This window comes from Oncorhynchus masou, chromosome 30 (genome assembly GCF_036934945.1).
Source record: "Oncorhynchus masou masou isolate Uvic2021 chromosome 30, UVic_Omas_1.1, whole genome shotgun sequence".
NCBI classification, from domain to species: domain Eukaryota; kingdom Metazoa; phylum Chordata; class Actinopteri; order Salmoniformes; family Salmonidae; genus Oncorhynchus; species Oncorhynchus masou.
Window position 1 is genome coordinate 46,270,675 of NC_088241.1, and position 13,421 is coordinate 46,284,095.

General features: G+C 42.8%; 1 protein-coding gene across 1 annotated transcript in view; it reads left to right on the plus strand.

Annotated features, from left to right (window-relative positions):
* cnbd1 (cyclic nucleotide binding domain containing 1) overlaps positions 1 to 13,421 on the plus strand; it is a 58,505-nt gene that overhangs the window by 27,216 nt on the left and 17,868 nt on the right. Inside the window, exons 5-8 of the mRNA XM_064949140.1 lie at positions 7,462 to 7,607; positions 10,420 to 10,517; positions 12,101 to 12,238; positions 12,465 to 12,597. Of these exons, the coding sequence (XP_064805212.1) occupies positions 7,462 to 7,607; positions 10,420 to 10,517; positions 12,101 to 12,238; positions 12,465 to 12,597 (515 nt within the window). The remainder of the gene's footprint in view (positions 1 to 7,461; positions 7,608 to 10,419; positions 10,518 to 12,100; positions 12,239 to 12,464; positions 12,598 to 13,421) is intronic.

Consider the following 13,421-nt stretch of genomic DNA (forward strand, 5'->3'; position numbering starts at 1 on the left):
TTTTGTGCATTGGCCGTTCAATAGGTTGTGTGTTTCTCCATAGTTCAGACAGTCTGACTCAAAGTATATGTGAACCATGGTAGGGAGACACCACAATAGCACCCATCTGAACATTGCCTTCTGGAGAGTGAGGGTGAAGTCGCTTCCTTCCCGGTCTCCTCTCTCAAAGCGGGCCGTCTCAGTTGTGACTGACTTGAATCTGAGATGAGGGAACAGTTTCTTTGTTTTTTTTTACCTGCTGCTCTCCTATGCACACTCATGCCGTCTCTCTGACCACAATATTTAAAAATAAAAATAAAAAATAAAACTGATTTAACCTGTATTTAACTAGACAAGTCAGTTAAGAAAAAAATCATATTTACAATGATGGCCTACCAGGGGAATAATGGGTTAACTGCCAACTTTGGGGGCAGAATGACAGATTTTTACCTTGTCAGCTCAGGGATTCGATGCAGCAACCTTTCGGTTACAGGCCCAACACTCTAACCACTAGGCTACCTGCCGCCCCATATACAGTGCCTTGCAAAAGTATTCATCCCACTTGGCGTTTTTCCTATTTTGTTGAATTACAATCTGTAATTTAAATGTAGTTTTATTTGGATTTCATGTAATGGACATACACAAAATAGTCCAAATTGGTGAAGTGAAATGAAAAAAAAATGATTGAAAAAGAAAGGAGGACCAAGGCACACTTCATATAATTCATTAAAATGCCTTTATTTGTATGGCAATAGAAACAAAGTGTTAAAAATCTGACTCGTTTCGTTTGCATGGCCTTCGTCAGGGAGTACAAAGAAATAATACATGTCCTCTTTTGAACAGCTTTTCCATTTAGCCCTAATAGCCCTAAAACTTTGTTTCTATTGAACATGCCATACAAATAAAGGAATTTTAATTAATTATAGAGTGCTTTGGTCCTCCTTTCTTTTAGATGACCAATTCACCCCTTTTACCAAAGAGCACCTTCTGTCTACCAAAATTGACTATTATGTACCCTTGTAGTGCTTCCCTTCCTCTTCTTTCTACTAGAAAAAAGTACTTATTTCAAAAAAGTCTTACATTTTTTTTCAACGGAAAGGTGGTGCGTGCATATGTATTCACCCCCTTTTGCTTTGAAGCCCCTAAATCTAGATCTGGTGCAACCAATTACCTTCATAAGTCACATACTTTGCTAAATAAAGATCACCTATGTGCAATTTAAGTGTCACATGATCTGTCACGTGATCTCAGTATATAGAGTCTGCAACACCAAGGGGCACCACCAAGCCAGCAACACCATGAATACCAAGGAGCTCTCCAAACAGGTCAGGGACAAAGTTGTGGAGAAGAACAGATCAGGTTTAGGTTATAAAACAATATCCGAAACTTTGAACATGTCACGGAGCTCCATTAAATCCATTATTGAAAAAGGGAAAGAATATGGCAGCACAACAAACCTGACAAGAGAGGCCGACCACCAAAACTCATTGACCAGGCAAGGAGGGCATTAATCAGAGAGGCAACAAAGAGACCAAAGATAACCCTGAAGGAGCTGCAAAGCTCCACAGCGGAGATTGGAGTATCTGTCCATAGGACCACTTAAAGCTGTACACTCCACAGAGCTGGGCTTTATAGAAGAGTGGCCAGAAAAAAAGCCATTGCTTAAAGGAAAAAATAAGCAAACAGGTTTGGTGTTCGCCAAAAGGCATGTGGGAGACTCCCCAAACATTTGTAAGAAGGTCCTCTGGTCAGATGAAACTAAAATGTAGCTTTTTGGCCATCAAGGAAAACGCTATGTCTGGCGCAAACCCAACACCTCTCATCACCCCGGGAACACCATGGTGGTGGCAGCATCATGCTGTGGGGATGTTTTTCATCGGCAGGAACTGGGAAACTGGTCAGAATTGAAGGAATGATGGATGGTGCTAAATACAGGGAAATTCTTGAGGGAAACCTGTTTGTCTTCCAGAGATTTGAGACTGGGACAGAGGTTCACCTCCCAGCAGGACAATGACTCTAAGCATACTGCTCAAGCAACACTCGAGTGGTTTAAGGGGAACATTTAAATGTCTTGGAATGGCCTAGTCAAAGCCCAGACCTTAATCCAATTTGAGAATCTGTGGTATGACTTAAAGATTGCTGTACACCAGCGGAACTCATCCAGCTTGAAGGAGCTGGAGGAGTTTTGCCTTGAAGAGAATGGGCAAAAATCCCAGTGGCTAGATGTGCCAAGCTTATAGTGACATACCTCAAGAGATTTGCATCTGTAATTGCTGAAATTAACTATTTTCTGACAAGATAGAACTGCCAAAGGGGGCGGAGTTGCAATCTACTGCAGAGATAGCCTGCAGAGTTCTGTCATACTTTCCAGGTCTATGCCCAAACAATTCAAGCTACTACTTTTAAAAATCCACCTTTCCAGAAGCAAGTTTCTCACCGTTGCCCTGGACACCATATGTGAATTGATCGCCCACCATCTATCTTCAGAGTTCGTACTGTTATGTGACCTAAACTGGGACATGGTTAACACCCTGGCCATCCTACAATCTAAGCTAGATGCCCTCAATCTCACACAATTTATCAAGAAACCTAACAGGTACAACCCTAAATCCGTATGGGCACCCTCTTAGATAGCATCCTGACCAACTTGCCCTCTAAATACACCTCTGCTGTCTTCAACCAGGATCTCAGCGATCCCTGCCTCCATTGCCTGTGTACGTAATGGGTCCGCGGTCAAACAACCACCCCTCATCACTGTCAAATGCTCCCTAAAACACTTCAGCAAGCAGGCCTTTCTAATCGACTTGGCTCAGATATCCTGGAAGGATATTGACCTCATCCCGACAGTAGAAGATGCTAGGTTGCTCTTCAAAAAGTGCTTTCCTTGCCATCTTAAATAAGCACGCCCCATTAAAAAATGTAGAACAAAGAACAGATATAGCCCTTGGTTCACCCCAGACTTGACTGCCCTTGACCAGTACAAAAACATCCTGTGGCGTTCTGCATTAGCATCAAATAGCACCCGCGATATGCAACTTTTCAGGGAACCAATATACTCAGTCAGTTAGGAAAGCTAAGTCTAGCTTTTTCACACAGAAATTTGCATCCTGTAGTACTAATTCCCAAATGTTTTTGGACACTCTAAAACTCATGGAGAATAAAAGCAGCTCCTCCCAGCTGCCCACTGCACCGAGGATAGGAAACACTGTCACCACCGATAAATCTACGATAATAGAAAGTTTCAATAAGCATTTTTCTACGGCTGGCCATGCTTTCCACCTGGCTTCCCCTACCCCAGCCAACATCTCAGCTCCCCCTGCAGCAACTTGCCCAAGCCCCCCCGCTTCTCATTCACCCAAATCCAGACAGCTGATGTTCTGAAACAGCTGCAAAATCTGGATCCCTACAAATCAGCTGGGCTAGACCATCTGGGCCCTCTCTTTCTAAAATTATCCCCCGAAATTGTTGCAACCCCTATTACTAGCCTATTCAACCTCTCTTTCATAATGTCTGAGATCCACAATGATTGGAAAGCTGCCACGGTCATCCCCCTCTTCAAAGGGGGAGACACTCTAGACCCAAACTGTTATAGACCTATATCCATCCTGCCCTGCCTTTCTAAAATCTTCGAAAGCCAAGTTAATAAACAGATCACCCACCATTTTGAATCCCAGCGTACCTTCTCCACTATGCAATCTGGTCTGGTCATGGGTGCACCTCAGCCACTCTCAAGGTCCTAAACGATATCATAACAGCCATCGATAAAAGACAGTACTGTGCAGCCATCTTCATTGAACTGACCAAAGCTGTTGACTCTGTCAATCACCGCAATAGCCTTGGCTTCTCAAATGACTTCCTCGCCTGGTTCACCAGCTACTAATCTGAAAACAAGACTCCCTAAATTGTATCAGCATATCGATTGCGCAACCAGGGCTGGTAAAACCTTGGATCATTGCTATTCTAACTTCCGCGATGCATATAAGGCCCTCCCCCGCTCTCCTTTCGGAAAAGTTGACCACGACTCCATTTTGTTGCTCCCTGCCTACAGACAGAAGCTAAAACAAGAAGCTCCCACGCTAAGGTCTGTTCAACGCTGGTCCGACCAATCTGATTCCACGCTCCAAGACTGCTTCCATCACGTGGACTGGGATATGTTTCGTATTGCGTCAGACAACAACATCGACGAATACTCTGATTCGGTGAGCGAGTTCATTAGAACTTGCGTTGAAGATGTCGTTCCCATAGCAACGATTAAAACATTCCCAAACCAGAAACCGTGGATTGATGGCAGCATTCGCGTGAAACTGAAAGCGCGAACCACTGCTTTTAATCAGGGCAAGGTGACCGGAAACATGACCGAATACAAACAGTGTAGCTATTCCCTCCACAAGGCAATCAAACAAGCTAAGCGTCAGTATAGAGACAAAGTAGAATTGCAATTCAACGGCTCAGACACAAGATGTATGTGGCAGGGTCTACAGTCAATCACGGATTACAAAAAGAAAACCAGCCCAGTCACGGACCAGGATGCCTTGCTCCCAGGCAGATTAAATAACTTTTTTGCCCGCTTTGAGGACAATACAGTGCCACTGACATGGCTGGTGTGTTTACGGACATATTAAATCAATCCCTATCCCAGTCTGCTGTTCCCACATGCTTCAAGAGGGCACCATTGTTCCTGTTCCCAAGAAAGCTAAGGTAACTGAGCTAAACGACTACCGCCCCGTAGCACTCACTTCCGTCATCATGAAGTGCTTTGAGAGACTAGTCAAGGACCATATCACCTCCACCCTACCTGACACCCTAGACCCACTCCAATTTGCTTACCGCCCAAATAGGTCCAAAGACGACGCAATCGCAATCGCAACCACACTGCACACTGCCCTAACCCATCTGGACAATTGGAATACCTATGTGAGAATGCTGTTCTTCGACTACAGCTCAGCATTTAACACCATAGTACCCTTCAAACTCGTCATCAAGCTCGAGACCCTGGGTCTCGACCCCGCCCTGCGCAACTGGGTACTGGACTTCCTGACGGGCCGCCCCCAGGTGGTGAGGGTAGGTAACAACATCTCCACCCCGCTGATCCTCAACACTGGGGCCCCACAAGGGTGCGTTCTGAGCCCTCTCCTGTACTCTCTGTTCACCCACGACTGCGTGGCCACGCACGCCTCCAACTCAATCATCAAGTTTGCGGACGACACAACGGTGGTAGGCTTGATTACCAACAACGACGAGACGGCCTACAGGGAGGAGGTGAGGGCTCTCGGAGTGTGGTGTCAGGAAAATAACCTCACACTCAACGTCAACAAAACTAAGGAGATGATTGTGGACTTCAGGAAACAGCAGAGGGAGCACCCCCCTATCCACATCGATGGAACAGTAATGGAGAGGGTAGTAAGTTTTAAGTTCCTCGGCGTACACATCACAGGCAAACTGAATTGGTCCACCCACACAGACAGCATCGTGAAGAAGGCGCAGCATCGCCTCTTCAACCTCAGGAGGCTGAAGAAATTCGGATTGTCACCAAAAGCACTCACAAACTTCTACAGATGCACAATCGAGAGCATCCTGTCGGGCTGTATCACCGCCTGGTACGGCAACTGCTCCGCCCACAACCGTAAGGCTCTCCAGAGGGTAGTGAGGTCTGCACAACACATCACCGGGGGCAAACTACCTGCCCTCCAGGACACCTATACCACCCGATGTCACAGGAAGGCCATAAAGATCATCAAGGACAACAACCACCCGAGCCACTGCCTGTTCACCCCGCCAAAGCTGGGACCGAGAGACTGAAAAACAGCTTCTATCTCAAGGCCATCAGACTTTTAAACAGCCACCACTAACATTGAGTGGCTGCTGCCAACACACTGACTCAACTCCAGCCACTTCAATAATGGGAATTGATGGGAATTGATGTAAAATATATCACTAGCCACTTTAAAACAATGCTACTTAACATAATGTAATCTTAATATAATCTACTGCATCTTGCCTATGCCGCTCTGTACCATTACTCATTCATATATCTTTATGTACATATTCTTTATCCCTTTACAGTTGTGTGTATAAGGTAGTAGTTTTGGAATTGTTAGCTAGATTTCATATCGCTACACTCGCATTTCTCTACACTCGCATTAACATCTGCTAACCATGTGTATGTGACAAATAAAATTTGATTTGATTTATATAGTTCAGTGTGTCAAATCGGAGGGCCTGTTGTCCGGAACTCTGGCCGTCTCTATGGGGGTGCCACAGGGTTCAATTCTCGGGCCGACTCTTTTCTCTGTATGTATCAATGATGTCGCTCTTGCTGCTGGTGATTCTCTGATCCACCTCCACGCAGACGTCACCATTCTGTATACATCTGGCCCTTGTTTGGACACTGTTAACAAACCTCCAGACGAGCTTCAATGCCATACAACACTCCTTCCGTGGCCTCCAACTGCTTTTAAATGCTAGTAAAACAAAGTGCATGGTCTTCAACCGATTGCTGCCCGCACCCTCCCCCCCGAATAGCATCACTATTCTGGATGGTTCTGACCTAGAATATGTGGACTACTACAAATACCTAGGTGCTGGTTAGACTGTAAACTCTCCTTCCAGACTCACATTAAGCATCTCCAATCCAAAATTAAATCTAGAATCGGCTTTCTATTTCGCAACAAAGCCTCATTCACTCATGCTGCCAAACAATTCCTCGTAAAACTGACTATCCTACCGATCCTTGACTTCGGCGATGTCATTTACATAATAACTCTACTCAGCAAACTGGATGTAGTCTGCGCTCCAGCAGGTATATTTCCCTGGTCATCCCCAAAGCCAACACTTTCTTTGGCCGCCTTTCTTTCCAGCTCTCTGCTGCCAATGACTGGAACGAATTGCAAAATATCAAAATATCTCCATCTCTAACTTTAAGCATCAGCTGTCAGTAGCTTACCGATCACTGTACCTGTACATAGCCAATCTGTAAATAGCACACCCAACTACCTCATCCCCATATTATTAATTGCCCTCTTGCTCTTTTGCACCCCAGTATCTCTACTTGCACATCATCATCTGCACATCTATCACTCCAGTATTAATGCTGAATTGTAATTATGGGTTGTAAGGCAACAAAATAGGAAAAATGCAAAGGGGGGTGAATACTTTCGCATGCCACTGTATACACACACACGTGTACAAACACTCACACATACACCAGGCAGTTTTAAGGGGTTGTTTGATTGATAGTTCTAACATTTTCCTGGCTCAGACGTACTGACACGTCTGTATCCTAATTGCCCGGTCATCATCATCTCTCCAAATTAGTAGAGAAATACCCTGTGATCATCATCAATTAATGCGCACGTGTGAATGTCCATGCTCCTATGCATGTGCAAAAATCTTTTTGGGGGGGAGTTTTGAAACATGTTGTTTTCTTTGTCTGTCTGTCTGTCTGTCTGTCTCTGTCTGTCTGTCTGTCTGTCTGTCTGTCAGCCCTATAGAGCGGTCCCAGTTGGAGCACCATTCTATCCATAAGATGCTGAAGGTGTTCCCGTGTCTGACAGCCCACCTCTCCAGACATGAGTTACAGCAGATCAGCACCATCGCCATCATAGAGACCTGGGATAGGGCACAGATCAGTGAGTCCCACACACACACACCATATTCTTCTTGCATTGTAAACTTAAACATGCTCTAGCATAGCATTGGCAATATATCATTTTGTCTTTGGAAAACTCCATGCATTTTCCTGAATACTGCGTTGGCACATAAATGCATAAGAACACAGCCTTATTTAGAGCGTTTTCTCACACAAACACAGAGAGAAATACTCATACAGGTTTTTATAAGGTATTCATTCTAGTCCATTCCCATGGTCTTTAACAGGAGATGCTGTCTGTCAGAGTGCTCGCAGTCAATGTTATAGCTACTGCTTGTCTTAAGAAGTACTGGAGGGCTGTGCATGCGGTGATGTTATTGATTGAGACAGCACTATTCCAGCACTGTAGACCTCAATCATCCCAAATTCACCATCTATTATTCATGCTATTCAACAGTAATCTGAGTACATCACACGTGCTTCTAGGCTGTTCTATCTATCACATTTCACTGGCGGAGGCTGGTGGGGATAGACAAACAACAAACTCTCATCACGCATGCCTAAGCTGATACACACACACACGGTTATGCATTATGCATCATGTGTATGCGCACACACGCATACAAACACCCTTCAGCCTCACCTCAAAACACACCCCTTCACCCCAAGAAGTACATCGCTCCCTTCACACCCCTGCCCACAGTGCATCTGACTGTGAAGAGTCTTTTTGCTTCCCTTCTGTGAGGCCTGACTGGTTTCACGAGCAGTTTTATCTGTGTCCGTTTCTTTTCATCATTCATCCCTCATGTGTGCGCGTACACCGTGTGTGCGTGCACCGATTTGGGCAGATTGAAACCCCTCTAGCTACTCACTGAGATAGAACATCTACAAGTGGTGGTGAGATATGCAGCAGAGCACCGCAGGGAAATATAGAAGCTGCTTGTATATGAAACTCTGCGAGCTGGTTTGGCTTCTGAAATGACTGTCATCCATAGAGGCAGGCAGCACTATCAACGGAATGCTTAGACTCAATCCCCTCTCCTGTTATGTTTGATTTGGTGGTTGGATATTGCTTTTCTGTTACCTTTCCCAGGAGCTTGAGTCGGGAGGCTGATATTTTTGTAGATTTTGATGAGGGGAGAGAAGTACTCTATATTCTAGAGAGGGAAATGAATACTTTAAATAAATTGATCTCTGCTTATGTACACTATATATATATATATATATATATATATATACTCTCATCAAATATACGTATATATTTATATATATATATATATATATATATATATATATATATATATATATATAGTGTGTACATAAGCAGAGATCAATATATATATATATATATATATATATATATATAGATCAATATATATATATCTATATAGCCCACCTATATTTTAGCCCAAACAACTACCTCTTTCCCTACTGTATTTAATTTTATTTATTTATTTTGCTCCTTTGCACCCCATTATTTTTATTTCTACTTTGCACATTCTTCCATTGCAAATCTACCATTCCAGTGTTTTACTTGCTATATTGTATTTTCTTTGCCACCATGGCCTTTTTTTGCCTTTACCTCCCTTATCTCACCTCATTTGCTCACATCGTATATAGACTTGTTGATACTGTATTATTGACTGTATGTTTGTTTTACTCCATGTGTAACTCTGTGTCGTTGTATGAGTCGAACTGCTTTGCTTTATCTTGGCCAGATCGCAATTGTAAATGAGAATTTGTTCTCAACTTGCCTACCTGGTTAAATAAAGGTGAAATAAAATAAAAATAAAAATATACATTACCAGTCAAAAGTTTGGACACACCTACTCATTCCAGGGTTTTTCTTTATTTTTAAGCGCTAACCAGATGGGATGGTTTATCACTGCAGAATGCTGTGGTAGCCATGCTGGTTAAGTGTGGTTAAATGTGCCTTGAATTCTAAATAAATTATATACTTATTGGTGTTCTTTGCAGCATTTTGACCACGAAGGCCTGATTCACACATCAACTGTCCTCTGAACAGTTGATGTTGAGATGTCTGTTACTTGAACTCTGTGAAACAATTATTTGGACTGCAATTTCTGAGGCTGGTAACTCTAATGAACCTATCCTCTGCAGCAGAGGTAACTCTGGGTCTTCCTTTCCTGTGGCGGTCCTCATGAGAGACAGTTTCATCACAGCGCTTGATGGATTTTGCGGCTGCACTTGAAGAAACTTTCAAAGTTCTTGACATTTTCCGGATTGACTGACCTTCATGTCTCAAAGTAATGATGGACTGTTGTTTCTCTTGGCTTATTTGAGCTGTCCTTACCATAATATGGACTTGGTCTTTTACTAAATAGGGCTATCTTCTGTATACCACCCCTACTTTGTCAGAACACAACTGATTGGCTCAAACGCATTAAGAAGGAAAGAAATTCCACCAATAAACTTTTAACAAGGCACACTGGTTAATTGAAATGCATTCCAGGTGACTACCTCATGAAGCTGGTTGAGAGAATGCCAAGAGTTTGCAATGCTGTCACCAAGGCAAAGTGTGGCTACTGTGAAGAATCTCAAATATAAAATATGATGGCAAGGTCTAATGTCTGAGACGTGTGAAGTGATAAGCTATTTGAAACATTCTGAAAAGACGAGACCGGTGCATTTGGGATAATTGTTTTGCTGTGAGAGAGTTTTTTCTGTCTACTATAGTGTACTGGTCTAAAGTAGTGCACTATATAGAGAATGGGGTGCCATTTGGGATGCAGGCAGATTCTGTGATGTTCTTCTGTGATGGACAGAGGCATTTCTTTACTTTTTAAAGTTTTTATTTCATTTCACACTTTAACATCCCTTTCCTCCTGCAGTATTTGGACACAATGGATTCTACCTCATCCTGAAAGGTTCAGTAGCTCCATACACTCAAGAAAGATCCAAGGAGGCTGTTGATCCAAAGGGCTCAGTGGTAAGCAACCACACCATGGCATTGCCACAATGTTACTCCGGAGTGTTAAAGATGGTATCTGCTGTAGGGGGAAACGGCGACACTGGCCACCCAAACCACCATTGTTATCGTTTTTGTTGCCGAGCTGAGGAGCATCGTGCAGCATGGTAAAAGTGGAAAGATCCGTGTTCGTCGTTTGCAGTGACTTCTCTGTTGTAATCTCGCAATCGAATGTGGCTTCACCATTAAGGATTCTTTAACCCTTGTGTAGTCTTAACATTCTGTATACTCCCCTTGTCCTAAGGGTAAACAATGACCCGCCTTTACTAAACCCTAAAATAAAGCAGCTTAATTTAATTTTAAACCTATTTTGCATGAAGAAAAAACCTGTCGTTCATCACAAACTTTGTGAATATCTGGGTTTTCCCTCTTCACAATGCAGAAAGACTGCATTTAATCAGTGGACATCACTCGTTTTTATTACAACACATCTGTCATAATTGTTTTATCATTTATTATTATTATTGCTAAAGGTACTACATTGGTGTAAACATACATTTTTTAGCAAGAGATATCACTTATATAGCCAAAGAAAGTAGCAGAAATGTGAAGCAAGTAGTTTTGAATGCATTTTATTGAAGGGAAATATTAACGGTCTTGAACTTTTTTGGGTACATAGTGATATATTGTTATATACTGTACAATGAGGAATTCAACTACAAAATACTAGTCTCCTCCCATTTTTTAACCATTGCCCCCACCCACAAGTTGTATAAACAACAACAATAAATAAGAATAAAATAAGATAATAGATAACAAAACAAAAATGTGAAGAACACAAATCAATCAACTCTAATTAGCACATGTAGGACAGTATGCAAGTGTGTGTGCGTGGACTTTGCTGATGTATTTCTCACATGTGCAGCACATAGTATTTGTTTTACAGTCCTTCTTTGGGGGGCAGAATTGGAATCTCCTCCTCTTGCCTGCCCTAGCTGCAGCCTCAGGTGGATCAGGACAAGATTCAGCCCCCTAAACAGCTTTCACAAGCGCTGCAGAGGCTGCTGTGTGGGGGAGGCACTCTCTTCTTTGAATGTGTGGGGTTACAAGTGCCTTTTACAGCTGCTCCAGGAACACCCTCCTCTTGTTCTGCTTATCAGGCATCCAGGTAGGGTTGATCTTGTTCCATATCATGAAGGCATTGTATGAGGACACATCAATGATGTTATGGAAGATGACCAGGGGCCAAGCTGAGTTCAATCTCTCATTGTGTGTGTGTGTGTCTTTGTAATTTTTGTGGTGTGTAAGTTATTGTATAACTGCCGGATCAAAAATGACCCTAAGACAATCTTTGTGCCCTGGTAGTGTACAGCTTTCATGGAAATATGAACAAAGGCGATGTTTAACTTTTTGTAATGTTGGGGTCACTCATCAAATGTCAAGTTGAAAAAATATAATTTAAGGTGTTTTCTCTGCTATTAAACATAGTGGCAGATCATTTTTTACCCTTAAGACAACACAAGGGTTAAGCTTTAAGGTCTTTTCACAGTTTTGGTTAGTTGATTGATTTGTTGGTTGATTGAGTGATTGATTGCGTGTTTCAGATAGGTGTGGGTGGCAGCTTTGGATCGTTTGAACCTCCTGCAGGTACTGAGGCAGGCATCACCATCCAGTGTACATTAACACAGGAACCCTGCGAGATCCTGAAAATCTCCCACTCAGGCTACGCCAAGCTGAAGAAGGTGAAGGAGCTACATTTACTATCCAAAATGAATATGCTACCTGATTTATATGCATACCAGCATATGCGACTGTATTAATCAACCACAAATACAAGTTACTTATACTTCCACATGTTTCAATGTCTTTAGACATGCCCTCAATGTTTTCAACTTTATTTTTAATCTAAGACATGTGTCCTTGCCCACTGTCTTGAATCTGTATTGTGCTGTATGTCTCTTGTTGTAGGAGATCTTGGCCCAGAACTATGCTCTGAAGGAATCTCTGATCCAGGGTTGTCACTTCTACCTGCAGTGGCCCAAGCTCTCCATCGATAGGCTTGCCAACCTCATCCAGATGAAGAACTTACCAGCAAAACACGGTACAGTTCAGTAATAACCTCCCCTCAGTCAGCCAATCACGGTAAACCCATTTCTGTCACCCAATCATGGTACAATAATACCCTCAGTGAGCCAATCACGCTAATACTCGCCTCACAGTCCGCCGATCATGGTAATACTGTACTACTACCTTATTTGAATCATGGTAGTACATGGTAAGTCCATAGTGCATGGGAGTTAGGCTGTGTGTTCCTGTAATGAATCATATTTGTTCTCTTTTCCACACATTCATCTCTGTACGAGTTCAATTAAATCCCTTTGTTGTTGTTTTTTATCTGGGAAAATATGATACATCATGTATGAAATAAGTCTTTGTAATGTGTGGCAGTTTTTTTTTCATTACATCTTTATTTGTCAGTAATTAGGTACAGACGCTGTATGCTTCATTGAAAACAAGACAGACTTAGACCTAGACGCAGATGGCTGCATATGAAACCAAGGTTACTGTAGTGTATACCACTAGATCTTAACAACTTCAATACATTATCAAAGCGATATGAATGGCTTATGCATTAACTTCCCCGCCCTAGTTTGTGCCGTCTGCCAAGCAAACAAACACAAGCAAGGCGACAGTAAACATGTCGTCCCCCACGACTGATACAGCGCCCCCCTTCTGCCAATCAGTGTCATTTGTGTAAATGGCGGCTCTCTATGACGAGATGTATCATTCACCCAAGTTTCGTCAAAAATGGGGCAGTGGTGTCTGAGATATCGTGTAGGACTAACGTACCAACAGTTGATTCCTGTAGCGCCCTCTTGGGCCAGTCAATGTCATTTTGTCAATGCCGGATCACTATGGCAAACG